Source organism: Grosmannia clavigera (assembly GCF_000143105.1).
Source record: "Grosmannia clavigera kw1407 unplaced genomic scaffold GCSC_173, whole genome shotgun sequence".
Classification (NCBI taxonomy): domain Eukaryota; kingdom Fungi; phylum Ascomycota; class Sordariomycetes; order Ophiostomatales; family Ophiostomataceae; genus Leptographium; species Leptographium clavigerum.
This window is the reverse complement of record NW_014040765.1, coordinates 1,343,529-1,358,649: the sequence shown is the minus strand read 5'-3', so window position 1 is coordinate 1,358,649 and position 15,121 is coordinate 1,343,529. Positions and strand designations below refer to the sequence as shown.

Sequence of the window (15,121 nt, the reverse complement as noted above, 5' to 3'; positions counted from 1 at the left end):
GAGCGGCGAGCTGCGCCGCCGTCTACCCGACGGCAGGTCAGATCTTGATAAGCCGGCAGGCCTGGAACACCATGGTGGCTGCAGCGTGCAAGTTTGCTCATGCGGGTGGGTGCGGGCACGGACTCTCTCGGCTTTGCTCCCCGGCTTGGAGGTCGGCGATCACACGCATCTGGCGATTTGGCGATTTGGAATTGGTGGCAGCTGGTTGTGGCAGCGGTCTGTCCATATGAGCATCCAGGTCAATCTGTCCATGTGGTCTGCTCTTGTCCGATCTTGAGGTCGGACTGTCGTCTGAATTGACTCGTCCGTTCCAGCAGACAAAGCCAGTAGACATATGTAGAATGATGCACGGCAGACAAACAGCAGACGGCAAGCGAGTATAGACACACTCGCACACATTCGCCTACTCTCCCCATGACGTACGCTGAAACAAACCCTGCCCTTGCATCACCGCCGAGCAAACATCCCCTCCAGCCACTATCCAGCAGCACTACCGCCAGCTAGGCCGTTAGGCTGTTCCTAGCCCGTTCCTACCCATCAGGCCAACAAGTCCAGGCACCAGATCCATCTTTGCAGCGGCCGACGCCGCAATCCCATTGGCCCGCCCGCTCCAGCTCGCTCCTTCCTTCTGCTCGTCCTCCACTTCTCCATCTGCACTCGACCTGTCTCTTTTGGCCTCTCTGCATTTTCCCGTCCTCTCTCGCCGCCTCGCTTTTCCGACCATCGGCTTCACCTTTCCTGCCAGGCTCGGCCGGTCTCCTTCGCTTCCCCCTTTCTCCTGCCCTCCCCCCATCACCTCAGACAGACCTATATCGTCTTGTCCGTTGCCCCCCACACACGAGCCGGCATCTCCACCTCCGACCGTGCAGCTGTGCCTAGCATCTTGCCAATGGCCACCTGCATTGGACTTTGCCTCTCCGGCAGCCTCTTCTCCACTCCGTGGCGTGCATGATGACTACTCGTATACTATGTACGAAGAGGCACACCCTCGGCTCTGACACGCGTTAGCATCCCACCTGCACGAGAGAGCAACTCCCACTCGACATTACCCAACAATGCGGCAAATTCCCATTCCCATTTCCCACCCTTAAATTCCCACCCCCTGGACCGTATGGCAGCCCTGGGGGACCCATCATATCTGCAAGATCGCTACAACTCAATATCCTGGTACCGGACTAATAGGGGGCCACTCCCAATGACGCGTGCGCAGCCAACGAGGATCACGCAAGACCTGTGTAATGTCCCCAAACCTGCGACAGCGTGGAGGCCTGTCGGGAGATGACAAGAAAGCACATCGGAAGAAGCAATCTGGGAGAGAGAACGACAAAAAAAGAAAAAGGATATTTAAAAAAGATGAGGGAAAAAAGGGAAAAAAGGGAAAAAAGACAAGATGCAAAAGAAAGAAAAAAACAGGGCACACTCGACTGTCCCACCGGACGCCGCTTTCTTTCTCTTCCCAAATCACAGCACAACTAGGCTGTCTGTCCACTGTGAGACAAGATAGAGACAAATCAGAGGACGAGCGGAGGGAGGGGCCCAGACAGACACTGAAGGTGGCAACAGCCATAAGGCTGGGCTCGCCAATGGCCCGTCCCTGGCTGGTTTGGCTCCTCTGTTCCGGCCGGACTGCAGGCCCTCGCAACCCCAGATAGAGGCCGTGGACTCAGACTCTGACGCTCAATCCGTCGTCAAGCTGCCCATGCCCATTGGCGTGCCGTTTTATTGCTTCGTGTTGCTGCTCCGTGGCGTCTTTTCATCTTCCGCATGCTTTTTTGTTCTTTTTTTTCCTTTCTCTCGAATTCTCGCGACCTCGTCCTTCGTCCGTTCTCCCTCTTACTTTGCTCTGTCCCCGTACCCACCCATTCTCATTCTGTCAACCGCCCCTGCAGATGCCTATACTTTACGCTCTTCTTTCCATTTGTCCTAACATCGGGCAATTATATCGCCAGACTTGCTCGCCGAAAAGAATGAAAAATACGGAGTACGCCCCTCTCTAATCCCCCCCCCCTTAGCTTCTCGCTTTTTTTAGTCTGCCTGTCGATCTCCATCCGATCCGCCCCTGCTTGCCTGACTCCCTCTACTTCGACCCCCGGCTCGTTTTGTGAGCTACGACCACAGGGACCCATTCCTTACGTGCACACCATGCTTTCGTGCTCTTGATGTACCGCTCTTCCTGGTGGCTACTCGTCTCGCCCGTCTCGTTCCTGGCGAGTCCACATCGTCTTGTCTGCAATTTATATTCTTCAGGTCCGCCTCTCCCTTTGCTCCCCCTCTTCTCTCCATCGCTTGTCTTCCTGTCTCTCATGGTTGTTTTGGTTTTGTTTTTCCCCCTTTGCTTTCCTCTCTGAATCATCATCTGTCTGCTCTTGTCTTTTGCACGCCATTGTTCTCCCTTGGGGTTTCTACACTCCACTTTCCACGTTGCTGAAAGAAAGATTAACGTGCTTTGACGTCAAACGTGCCTTCGCGGTGTTCTTTCCTTCCTCTCTCCGTGGACTTCGTTCCAGTCCGGTTACAGTCCTGTCCTAGTTCACCATACCTGTTACTCAGTTCCAGAGTTGGCTGGCCTCATCCCTTGATAACGGTCTTGCTATTGTTGTTATTTCTGCCGCTATCATTCCTTTCATACTGCCTCGCGCAATTCTCGCATTCCAGCAATGGCTATGAAGACCACCGTTGCTGATGGCGTCCGCCGCAGCCTCCGACGACGTCACAAGATGCAGATGCTCAGTACCCTGAAGATGCGCAAGCCCAAGTCAGCCACCATCCTGGCCGCAGCCAGGAAGGCAAAGAACGAGCGCCGCCAGGCCACTAAGAAGCAACAACAACAGCAGCACGAAGGTGCAGGTGCCTTTGGCTGCTTTGCTGCCTCACCCGGCTCAACCACGTCGACGTGTGAACATCCCAAGACGCCAATGGCCGATATACATGCGCAGACACTCTCCCTTCCGCAAGCTGGCAACACAGACGGTCAGCATTACATCTTCGGCCGCTACTTCGACGAGAACGATCGGTCAGCTGCCGATATCCTGGCCACCCTTTACTACAGCGGTGTCCTGGATGGCAAGTCGCCGGCATCATCATGTCCCGGCATTCGGGGCGTATCTGGCTCTCCTCCCTTGTCTCCTCGGTCTGCTCTCGCCATCAGTGAGTAGCCACACGCCTCTTTCTCTTACATACCTTCCTTCTTAGTCCTAACACAATCAGGCGGAGACAGCGTCAAGGTCTGCGATGTGGCTCTGCCTAGCATGCGGCAGACGAGCATCATGCTGAAGAACTGGCACGCGGAGTCCCAGAAGACCCGCGGCATCAGCACGGTGGATATCGTCCACGACGATAACACGGACGATATTGGTAGTATGGACGTCGATCCCGACATGGACGGCGAGGCCGACTCAACCTACCCATCGACGCCAGAGCTGTCGTCTGGTGGCAGCAGCGCGCGTTCCTCCTTCTCGACGGAGCCCGCCTCCGGCCACTGGAATTCCCTGTTCAAGGTCTCCGATGCCTCCAAGACCTGCAAGACCCCGTTTCCCATGTCTCCTTACTCGCTCGTCTCGCGCGGTATCTCTCCCGCGTCGCTGCCTCCTCCGGCATACACGGCTGCCGAGCTGAATACAGCCAGCGAGCAGAAGACAGCCCCGACTTCCTCAACTGTCACCACTGCTTCTCCCTACAGCGTCCTGCAAAAACAACCCTTCTCCACCTATGAGCCAAGCTACTTCTCCTCGGAGACCCGCTCTTCCACGGCTGATCGCGGCATGCCATCTCCGCCTCAGTCTCCCACCTACTCCGGCCGGAGAACCGAATACTGCTTCCGCACTGGCCATGTTGCCTCGCCGCCACCCACCTATGAGGCGGCCATGCAACAGCAGAAACAGCAACAGCAACAGCAAACCACCCCTTCTTTTCAGCAGACTTCTGTCCAGCAGCCCCCCTTCCAACAGTATCAATTTCAAAATTACCACCAGCAACAACAACAACACCTTCCATCGCCTCATGATGCTTTTGCTGCTTCCGCCTCGACTTCAACCCTCCGTCCGACCGACAACATTGCCACGACCGTTGTGACACTCCCCTCTGCCGGGTTTTCCCGAGGGCCTCCGACGCCTATATCGCCTTTGGCTGGCCCCCACAATCTCTACAACACGCACAGCCACCAAACCCTTCCGGCAGCGGCAACGTTGATGGCACCGACAATGGGCGCAACGCCTGGTGCCGACAGCAGCAAAAAGGAGCGGCAGCTCAGCCGTACAGGCGGGCTATCTGGAAGGAAGTCTGGCGACACATCGGTGCCGCGGCCACATTGCAACGTCAAGTACGAGACGGCTGAGCTAGACTTTATCATGTACCAGCGCTGCACCAAGAACAGGGCTTGGGATGATGTGACGGCCTCGTTCAACGCTGCTCTGCCGCGCCTGCGCCAGTATGCTGAAATGGACTACCTGCGGATGAGCGGGGCCAACGGTGTCATGGGCAACCCAGTTGGCACGCCCGATGCCAAAGCTGTCATGGACCGCTACCGGCCGCGCCCAGAACGCACGACGCCAGGCCTGCAGGCATCTTACTATCGCCAGAGACTGGCTCTGCCGCTGCTCGACGAGGCTGGCCGTCTTGTCTTTGACAAACAGACCGGTAAGCAGATCTTCACCGAGGTCATGGTGCGTGACGACAAAAGCCGCAAGAAGATGCGGCGTCTGAACAACGGCGTTGGAGTGGCTGGAAGCAATGCCGGCAGCAGCAGTGTTTCCGCTTCTCACACAGCTGGAAAGGACGATGCTCGCGTCCATTTGGTACTCTACTTCCCCGAGCGTGTGGCCCACTACGACTACTGGTTCGTCACGGCCGAGGACAAGGCCCTTGCCCGGCAGCGAGGTAAGCCTTTCATCTACACATCCATCTCTTGTCATCCTGAATTACCATACTGACCAATATCGCCAGCCTATGACCGCAATATGCAGCGTGCCCAGCGCGGCCTTGCTGCCTGGCACCCTGGCAGCGATGACCCGGAGACGGGCATCCTCATCCGCAACAAGGAGTAGCTGAAACCCAGCGAAGAGGCGAAATGACGAATACGAAAAGCTCCCCTGGGAGATGGAAAGGAAATGGAAAACTAACACACGAAACCAGCAACAAAAAAGCCGAAAATCCTCTTTAAAAACATATATACGCTGGCTTGATAAGCAGCGTTGAAATCAACATACTGTACCAAAATCGCGCCATTTTCCTTTACAGTATTATTCCCCATGTCGAACTGCTTTCTCAGCTGGCGGAAAAAGCTCTGCTGCCTCTCCTACGAGCCTCATTTCCTTGTCGTCTGGGCCAACAGGACAGACTACCAACAAAGCGGACTGCCTTTATTGACGTTTTTTTTTTGCTGTGTTTGCCGGGGTTTGATCGGTGTTTAAACAAACTGAATGTGTATTATGGGAGCGGGTAACTGTTTTTTATCGCTTTATTGGAAAGAGCGCACGAGAAGGAAAGATTTAATGTACGATATCTTCGCTGTTATGGAGGAAATGCTCAGTCACGCTATTGATTTTGATTTTGGGTATTTCATCAGCCTTGATAAGTCCTTTGTGTAGGTGGTCTCGCTGACTTTTGCAGTCTTTACAACATAGCACTCGTGATTTCGGCGTCCTGACCCCCTTGTCCTAGAGGCTTGCCTGTATGCATATGCACCCGGGGACCCTTGTTCGACAAGGCTGAATCCTTCCCCTTTCTTACCTATATATGTTACATACGCAAAGGCCTAAGACTCGATGCTACCACATGATAATAAAACCCATACCGGAAGAAAAACAAGCACGAGATAGTTTCTCCATCGGAGAGTCTTGGGGGTATCTGTCAGAAGAAAAACATAACTGAGATCAAAGAAAGGCCAAAAATGAAACGGAAATGCCTCCGCGAAAGATGCTAACCAACCATCTCTCTCTTTTTTTGGTGCCTCCCGGGCCTCCATTTTCCATGTGTGTCCGACCACTCGGCTCTCGGCCCTCATCCTTGATTCTTCGTCTCCGGTCCCTCAGTCCTTCTGGCACCACGGATGATCCAACACTTGGACAATGGAGTACCGCTGAGCCACATCGCGGTCTAGCATGTGGCGAATCAGGTCGATGCTGTCGTCGCTGATTGTGTACGGCACCCGCAGATCCCGGTCCATGATCTCGTCGATGCTGTAGAAAGGGTTCTCTTTGTAGATGATCGTGTACAGCAGGATCCCCAGCGCCCATACGTCCTGTTCCTTGCCACCGTACGGACGGCCAGCAAGCACTTCAGGAGCGGCATAGTCTGATCAGTCAGCAAAGGAATATGGATATATCAGTACTGATTGGCAAACTCACCGATTGTCCCCACAAAGACGTCAAACGGCCCGCTCTTGATATAGGCCGCGCTACCAAAGTCAATCAGCCGAATGTGGCCGTCTCCGTCCAAGACCACGTTCTCGTCCTTGATGTCCCGGTGCACCACCATCGCCTTTGTGTGCAGGTGGTGGATCGCCTGGGCCACCTGCACAAAGATGCACTGGCACTCTGATTCCTCCATGTTGCGCCGCAGCTCAATGTAGTCGAACAAGTCCATGCCTGGCAGCCCGTGGGGCACCATCTCGATGTAGTAGTTCACATCGTCCTCGAAAAAATCCTCCATCTCCACGATGTTGGGATGCTGCAGCCCGTCTCGTCGCAGGTAGTCGAGCACGTGGATCTCCAGCGGTACTGTGCCCAGCCGCCGGTCACGTGTCCAGGTATCCACCAGGATGCGCCGCTTTGTCACGTACTTGATAATCACCTTCTTGCCTGTCGACTTGTATCTGGCCAGCTTCACCTGACCATACGCGCCCTGCCCCATCTCCTCGACAATAGTAAAGTCGTCAATCGTCTTCTTGTGCTCTGACCCTGTCGATCCGGGGCCCGTGGTCGCGGTTGTCATTGTGGTCGCCATCGCAGAAGCGGATGCAGTGGGCACAATTGTTGCCGTGCTGGCGGATGACTGGCTGGTTGCCGTCTTTGTCTTCGCCGTCGCGCCTGGCAAAGGCAAAGCTGGCATCGACCCTGCTGCTGCCGCCACCACCGTAGCCTTCGGTGTCGCACCCTGCACCGACATCTGTGATAGGATCGACGGCATCGTGCCTGGCTGGTCGCCTTCCCGGGCCGTTTTCATCGCCACATCCTCCAGTTGGCGAGTCAGCGCCTGCGCCACTGATTTTTGCTCGCCAAAGCTCCGCGGTGACATCTGCAGGCGTCGGTCAATCGTCGTCTGGGGTGACATCATTTCGGTCGGTGAGTGGTTCGGCGTTTGTCCAGGCGATGGCTGATGCAACGGAGTGGCAAAGCCCGACAACAACGGCGAGGCGATGCCCAGGTTCTGCCGCGTCGCATGCAGGTGTCGCGAGTACGTGATCCATAGGGCGTACACCATCTCTGACTGAGACACTGTGAATGAGGTTTGGGCGGAATCGCCGGTAAGGGAGGACGACGCGGTTGTAGACTCGTCTTCCTCGTTTTCTTCATCTTCCTCCACCACCGTCTCCTCGTGAATTCGCGTCCGCTTTTCGCTCTTGACAACTCGCATCTGCACGTCAATCTTTAGTTCGGAGCCGTCCCGGTGGTGTGCCGGCAGGCCCTCGGGGCGCAAAAAGGCCGTGCTAGCATCGGGTCGTCCTTCGCGCAGGGCCAGGAATGCCGACGCCTTTCGAAAGCTGTGCTCCGGGACCACCATGCCATCAACCAAGTGGATGTTGTCTACATCGGTGAGGATCTGCAGAATCTTGTCGAAGTCTGGGATCAACTGGTTGATGGGGTAACCGTTGAGCATCTCGTAGCCAAACAGAGCGCCGGCAAAGACCGAATTTGAGCTCCTGATAGCCAACGTCTTGGTCGACACCACAATGATACCCGCAATGTGCGGGAAGCTGGAGATGCGCAGCGCCGACTGGCCGGACACGCGCTCGACTGTGGCTGGGATGTTGATGCGGTCGCAGTTGCGACAGGTATAGTATTTGCGCCGTTCAACCTCGGCAAAATCAACTGGGCCAGACCATGTGTCGAAGCCTAGCCGCGGGATACGAGGCACCAGCTTGCCAATGTCCACGCCGGGCTGCATTGTCTCGTCGCCCCAGATCGAGCCGAGGGACCCGTTGACGTCGACGACACTGCCGTCGTCGTCGACCACGACCGTGGCCACGTCCTCGTGGATCTCTTCAAGGACCCAGATCAGGCCGATGCGCTTCTCCTTCACCCAGAGACTGGCCGAGCCGGTTGCCCCGTTGCGCTTCTGGATGGGCACGACATCACCACAGAGGAGAACGCCACGCGAGTTGGTGTGGTGATGGTGGCTGCTACCGGCCGGTTTGGGCGGCTTCGGTTCACCGCCGTGTATAGTGTTTGCACGGCGGGCCTGCAGTAACCGTTGTTGCTCTTTGCCTTGTAGAGATAGGAGCCGGTGCTGGCTGCTGCCTTGTGGAGTTTGTGTCCGGGAGTTCGGCTTGCTCAAGAGCTTTGCTGTAATACCGCCTCCACGAGATCCAAGTATGCTAATCGAGGAGCTGGCTGATGACCGTTGTTCGGTCAACATACCATCGCCCTCATCCTTGATCCCGGCGATGTCTTCGCCGGGATCACCAAGATCGCCAGGATCGTCAGGATCGGCATGCAGCAGCTTTTTCTCCAGCCAGGCTCGCCGCTCTTCCTGGACGACCTCCAGAATGCCCATCTTACGGACCTCTGCCTTTGTCACTCCAAATACAAGACACGCAAGGTCGTTGGCCGCAATGATCGTCCATGGCGGCTTCGCCTCGGTAGTGAAGATGGCCTGTGCTGCGGGCACCCAGCGCGAGGTGTGTGAATGGACCGCCGACCCCAGATTTCCAGGCATGCTCAGTGGAGAAGCCAGCGGCTGGAGAGATGCATGGGGAGAGCTCGCCAAGTCATATGGATTCTCACCAGGGGTCGCTAGCACGCCGTAGTTTGCAGTCGTTTGTGCTTCCACCGAGCCAGGGACATATGACCTGGCCAGTGTGTCTATCAACCTCTGCTGCACGACAACAGGTGCAATGTCTGTCATGGACCGCCTGAGCAAAAGACTCGGGTGCCGAGAGGCAGGTGGGGACGTCTTCTGCGTAGTGCCGCTTTCATTTGTTGGCGTGCGCGAAGATTCGGCCGAGTCTGAGGCCGCAGAGGCAGTATATACGGAAGGGCCAGAGGTCTGATTCGCGGCCACTTGCAGGCCACCGCCGCTGCTGGGGCTGATGACGGGACTGGCGACGGGACTGCCTTGCAGCGGGGAAACAGAGTTGTCCGCAAAGGCCGTCGTCCTCAAGAGCACAGGGGACGGCAAGGCAGAGTTCGGTGCTGTTTCCGATCCAGAAAGCTGCTCTGGGCTGGCAGTCCGGGGAATAAAGCTCTTGTCGAAGACGTTTTCGTTTGTCAGCGAGGGCGGTCCACTCAAGGGCCCTATGATCATGTTTGGATCCGAATTGGGCAAGTTGCCGGCACCGACAAGCTGGGCACGCGCCAAGAGGTCGAGCATATTCTGGGTCTCGAGGTCGCCGGAGGCGCGGGCTTGGGCACTGGCCAGACCAGCATTGGAGCTGGCCGGCCAACCCATGCGGTCCTGCATAAACTCGACGGAGCGCTTGAGGACGCTTTGGCGGTTGTGCAATAGCTCCTCGGACTGGTGAGCGAAGCTGAAGGAGTGCAGGGACTCGGACGAGAAGCGGGACAGGTCTTCCGTGAAGGCCGTCGTGAAGGCCGGACAGGAAGGCTTCGGAGAGAGGGTGCGCGAACTTTGGAGCATCGTAGTCATGGAGGAGGAACGAGGCAGGCCAATGGACGACGCACGAGAAGACGCGCTGGACGGAAGGGTTGGGGCTCGCATAGGGACGTGTTGACGGATACGGCGAAGGCCAGAGCGGCCCAAGCCATGATCATGGTCGGTCATGATGGGAGAGCTGTTGATAGTGAAGGTTAGCAGAGAGGCGGGAGACAAAAAGACAGGGAGCAGCCAGTGGCTGTGGGCATACTGAGCCATGGCGTCGTAATCGGCAGCAGCTGCGCCAGCATCAAAGGAGAGTCGGAAGCGAGCCTTGGCCGGGGTATCGACAGGTAAGGCGAGATTGCCGGTGCTGCGGTTCTTGGGTAGGTGCAGAGAAAGGCTGAGCTGGCTGCTGCTGTCACGACCGAGCTGGCCATCCTGGCTTGTCCCATGGCGATAATCGTTGGCATCTAGCAGAGGGTGTGAACAAGAATGGATAAGCAAGGCGGGGGCGGGGGCTCATACCAGACTCCGGATCCTCCTCGTAAATATGGAGCATACTTGATAGGGCGAAGTCTATGAGGGAATGAAGAACACACTCTCTCTCTTCGCCGGGCTACGCCTGGATGCCAGTTGCGTGCGATGTTGAAGGGATCCCGGCAAGAATGGTGGAGAGGAGCCCTGTTCTATTTTGTATAGTCTATGGGGGAAAGAGGAGAGGGGGGTGGGATGTGCTTCAAGTCTCTGCCGAGCTGATCGAGAGGTGAGGGCAAATTAGCTGCGGAGGGAAAAAGCAGGGCGAGAGAACGAAGAAAAAGGCTAGATAGCAAAAGAACAAAGGCTGTGCGGCAAGAACAAAAGCAAGGACAAGGACAAGGAAAAGAGAAAGGACGGACAAGGCGTGGTTGTGCGGGAAGCGAGAGTTGTCGGCGGGATGGGCCAAGACGACACGAGGATGATTGGAAAAAGAGGCAGAAAAAAGCAGGCTCGGCGAAAGGAAAAAAGTGTCGCCTTGGGCTCTTTAGGGCGGGGGCTTTTGCGAGACGGACAGCGCTTTATAGAGGGTGTGGGAAAAGCGGGACAATGCAGGGAGAAAGGGAAGGACAGCGGGCATGACTACAGGAGAAACAGCAGCTTACGAGTCTGGCGGACAGTGCACGGTGGGCAGTCAGCAAGGATGAGCCATTAAACGGGCAGGGCGGGAAACAGGGAAGAAGAAGCGGGAGGCTGCATCAGCGAGACACGGAAGGCACGACCTTCAATCCGGCCGTGCAGATTTGACAAGTTCCATTTCAGGCACCGATGGATCTGGGCGAATAGGCCGCGATAGCGTCGCCCGTGGCGTGATGCAGAGGATGGGATGAGCAGGGAACGGCGAGCGCGAGAAGACGCCCACTAGCCATTCGCCAATCTTCCATGTGGCCAGAGCCCTTTTTGACTTGGCCTTCCCTGCTCGCACGCCCAGCAGAGCTCCGAGGTAGCTAGACCGGTGGGGGCTAGTTATTTTCGGTAACATCAACACAGACAGGTATAGGCCGTACGACGTATAGGCAGGAACGACCAGCAAGGTGTGAATGGCTGCTTAGCTCACCGCCTAGAGACCCCCCCACTCCAGACACAGACTCGTACTATGCACGACTTAGTGGTCACATGGCCCGGCAAATGGTGCGGTCAGCCGGCGCTGGTTGTGCGAGCAAAAGCAGAACCGGAGTCTGTTGGACGAGTCCTGTCCTCGCACGCGTGCGGAGCGCGTCGTCAGGTCCCGTCCTGGCGGCCGGCTGCACCTGGCGTCCTATCTGACAGATGGGCGACGTCTGTGGCGGCCAGAGGCGCATGTGTTCTGCAGACGGAGAGAGGCCCGTATGCAGGTCAAGCTTGATGAGGTCAGCTGCTGGCTACTCGTCCAATCAGCGTTCGTCTCGGTCCTTTTGCTTGTTTTGGGCAGCCAGCCTCGTCCGCAAGACAGGGCCGCCAGAGGACCAGGCTAAGATGCGCCGCTGATGATAACGAACAAAACGCGATGCTCGGCCAGCAGCCAGACGGCCACACCGCCTTCTGCTTCGGGCAGCTCGCCAGCAACTGCCGTGGCTCAAGGCGATAAGAGTGGGCCACGAGGATGATTCGTCGCTATCGCCCAACAGGAAAGCGGGGTATCAGTGCTGCTGCCGGCGCTATTTGGCAGCGGCAGTGCGCTATAACAACGCCGTGTGGCGTGCTATTGTTCAGTGTCCGGCCTTGATTGCCCTCTATTCCGTCACCTGTTTCGCTTTGGGCCATTGCTCCTTCCTTGCTTCTCGCTCGTATCTCACATAAGATACTATCTTGTATTGGCATCCTTTCCGTATTCTGGCATCTAGTCTCGTATTTTTATCCCATCGTGCCTCTTTCCCCTATTCTCCGGCTCTCCAGTCGTGCCTCTCTTCCCACTGTCCCATTTCTTTCTCTCACCACTCTTCTTCCTCTCCTCCACCCTCTCATCCCCCTCCTCGCACATCTCTTATCTCATTGTTCATCTCACCGACCAAGTCGACGAAGAGGATCAACCCCTCCTGTCATCCTTCAGCATCTTCGTATTCGCAACCATGTGCACAGTCTCCTGCTCCCGTCGTCTCTCGTTCGTCCACGCCATCTAGGTCGCCCCACCGATTTCCACCTCGGACAACGCCACCCAGCTAACGCTTCTCCTCCGACGGTGCTTTGTTAGGCCACACGCTGAAAGAAAGGGGGAGGCCAAAAAAGTACCGCTATCTCGATTCTGACCGCAACCGAGAGCGGTCTCAATCCCGTTCTTTTTTGTCTCGCTTATTCGTTTTGCGTTACCTCTCAAGACCTGCTCTCGGCCATGGCTGCGGCGTCCCTACGATTCGATGGTCCTGTGACTATGCCAGCTCGGCCGGCTGGCCGCTTTCAGCAATTGCCCGAAATCGTTATCACAGAGGAGCACACGCAGACACAACCATCACAGCACCTGCAGATAGACGATCGGGAGCACCCCGGCGGCATCGCAGACATGCGGCCCAAGCACAAGGGCCGCGAACGGTTTCTCCGGGGACTCTCTCGCATGGCATCCTCGCCCAGTCTCGCCCAATCAGGCCGGGCTCGTTCTGCCAGCACCCCTTACACCCGTTCTGGTGTCAGCCTCTCTTGTGTCAGCCTGGCACCGACTCAGTCGCCCTTTGGCCCGTCTTCTTCCAGTGCGAACGGCTCTGCCTTTGCTTTTTCTCTGCTCGGGTCGCCTGAAAACTCGCCGCTAGCATCATCACCAGCGCTTGGTGCCATCCGGAGGGTCGACCTGAGTGCGGATGGGGTTGGCACAAGCGGCGTGAACACGGTGTCGCTGCCGGCCGATCTGGCCCGGTTGGCGTTGCGCCCCAAGAAGAACTTCTTGGAGCTCTGGAAAGGCGTGCCGCACGAGATCCAGGTGTATATATTCAGCTTCCTGAAGCCCAAGGAGCTTGTGCGGCTGTCGGGCGTCAACCGTGAGTTTCGGCGGATCTGCTTCGACGGGCAGCTTTGGACCCGGTTCGACGCGTCGGAGTTCTACCAGGAAATCCCCATGCAGTCGCTCTGCAACATCATTGCCAAGGCCGGGCCGTTTGTCAAGGATCTCAATCTGCGCGGCTGCATCCAGGTTAAGGGCTATGACGAGGGCAAGGCGATGTCGCAGGCCTGTACAAACCTGGTGCAGGCCACGCTGGAGGGTTCAAACATCAACTGCGACAACCTGGAGACGCTGCTGCGCCAGAACAAGAAGCTCGCCCACGTCAACCTGATGGGCCTCTGCTGCGTGCACCTGCCAACGTGCATGACGATCGCGCAGAACTGCACGCAGCTGGAGGTGCTCAACCTGTCGTGGTGCAAGAATGTGGCGGCTGAGATGATCGTGCCGATTATCAACAGCTGTCCTGGGCTTCGCGATCTGCGCATCGGCGAAGTCCGCGGGCTCGACAACCTGCTGCTGGCCAAGGCGCTGTTCCGGACCAATCGGCTGGAGCGTCTCGTGTTGAGCGGCTGCCAGGACCTCACGGACGTGGCCCTGTGCACCATGCTGCACGGCACCGATCCGGAGATAGACCTGCTGACAGACCGACCCAATGTACCACCACGGCGGCTGCGCCATCTCGACCTGAGTCGCTGTCGGCGGTTGACAAACCGCGGTGTTGCCGCTCTGGGCTACAGCGTGCCCGATCTCGAGGGTCTTGTACTGGCTGGCTGCACGGCCCTGACCGACGGGGCGCTTGAGCCGATATTTGCTTCGACGCCACGGCTGGCGTACCTGGACCTGGAGGACCTGAGTGGACTGACAAACGGGCTGCTGTCGGGTCATCTGGCTCGTGCGGCCTGTGCCCGCAGCCTGACCCATCTGTCGATCGGCTACTGTGAGAACCTGGGCGACGCCGGCGTGCTGCCTATGATCCGGGCGTGTACGGGACTGCGCAGTGTCGACATGGACAACACGCGCATCTCGGATTTGGTGTTGACTGAGGCGGTCGCCCTGGTACGCACACGCAGCAGCAGCAACAGCAGTAACAGCAGTAACAGCAGAGTCTTTAGACCCCGGCCGGGCCTCAGCCTGACCGTCTACGACTGTCCCAGCATTACATGGACTGGGGTGCGGGAGGTGCTGTCCCGCAATGCTGAGATGCTAGTGCCACGACAGCAACAACAACAGCAGCAGCAGCAGAAGGTGCCTAGCTTTCCGTCCGAGATCATCATGCTCAAGTGCTTCTACGGCTGGCAGATGACGGTCGACGAACACACGAAGCGTGTTCTGCGTGGAAACTATGTGGCGGCAGCACGACTGGAACGCAAATGGGGCGACTACATGCAGGCCAACGAGGAAGCTGGGGCTGGCGGTGCCGGAGTGCGACGGCGACGGCGACGCGCACGTGAGGCGCAGCAGGTGCACGCGGACGAAGCAGAGGTTGGAGCTGGTGTGGCCGGTATTGGTGACGGCGCGGGTGCTCAAGTGGCGGCGGGTGTCGGCGGCACAGGCATCGGTGTCGGGCGACGACGGGCACGAACGACGGCCTGTGCCATCATGTGAAGGCGGGTCTTTTATGCGTCCTTTACACATTTCGCTCATTTACGAAACACTCACGAACATCTCGTCTTTAGCTTGGCTTTTCATTTTCACATCTCATTAGATTGGCGAACTGGCGCATATTCGGAGGGGGTTTTCTGGTTCCTGTTTGTGTTACTTTCCTGTCCTTTCCTGTTTCTCAATATCTGGTTCACCGGCGTTCAGCTCTAGGAGATGTACAAATGCACTTCTTACCTGTCTCGAACTCTTGCGTATGCTATTGCGATGTCTATATAGATTCTATCGCTTCAGGATGTAGATAAGCTGAATTATATGCAAACATAT

General features: G+C 57.1%; 3 protein-coding genes across 3 annotated transcripts; 2 read left to right on the top strand and 1 right to left on the bottom strand.

Annotated features, from left to right (window-relative positions):
* Positions 1 to 2,657: 2,657 nt before the first annotated feature.
* CMQ_7275 (uncharacterized protein) lies at positions 2,658 to 5,042 on the top strand (the record flags this gene model as incomplete). The annotated part of the gene is made up of 3 exons (XM_014314280.1): positions 2,658 to 3,147; positions 3,208 to 4,875; positions 4,942 to 5,042. 3 exons carry the CDS (start codon positions 2,658 to 2,660, stop codon positions 5,040 to 5,042), a joined length of 2,259 nt encoding a protein of 752 aa, XP_014169755.1.
* Positions 5,043 to 6,025: 983 nt separating this feature from the next.
* Positions 6,026 to 10,312, bottom strand: CMQ_7125 (serine/threonine-protein kinase ppk6; the record flags this gene model as incomplete). Its single annotated transcript, XM_014314130.1, has 3 exons — positions 6,026 to 6,291; positions 6,345 to 10,223; positions 10,279 to 10,312. 3 exons carry the CDS (start codon positions 10,310 to 10,312, stop codon positions 6,026 to 6,028), a joined length of 4,179 nt encoding a protein of 1,392 aa, XP_014169605.1.
* A 2,283-nt stretch (positions 10,313 to 12,595) lies between these two features.
* Positions 12,596 to 14,800, top strand: CMQ_7171 (f-box domain containing protein; the record flags this gene model as incomplete). The annotated part of the gene is made up of 1 exon (XM_014314176.1): positions 12,596 to 14,800. One exon carries the CDS (start codon positions 12,596 to 12,598, stop codon positions 14,798 to 14,800), a length of 2,205 nt encoding a protein of 734 aa, XP_014169651.1.
* Positions 14,801 to 15,121: the final 321 nt, after the last annotated feature.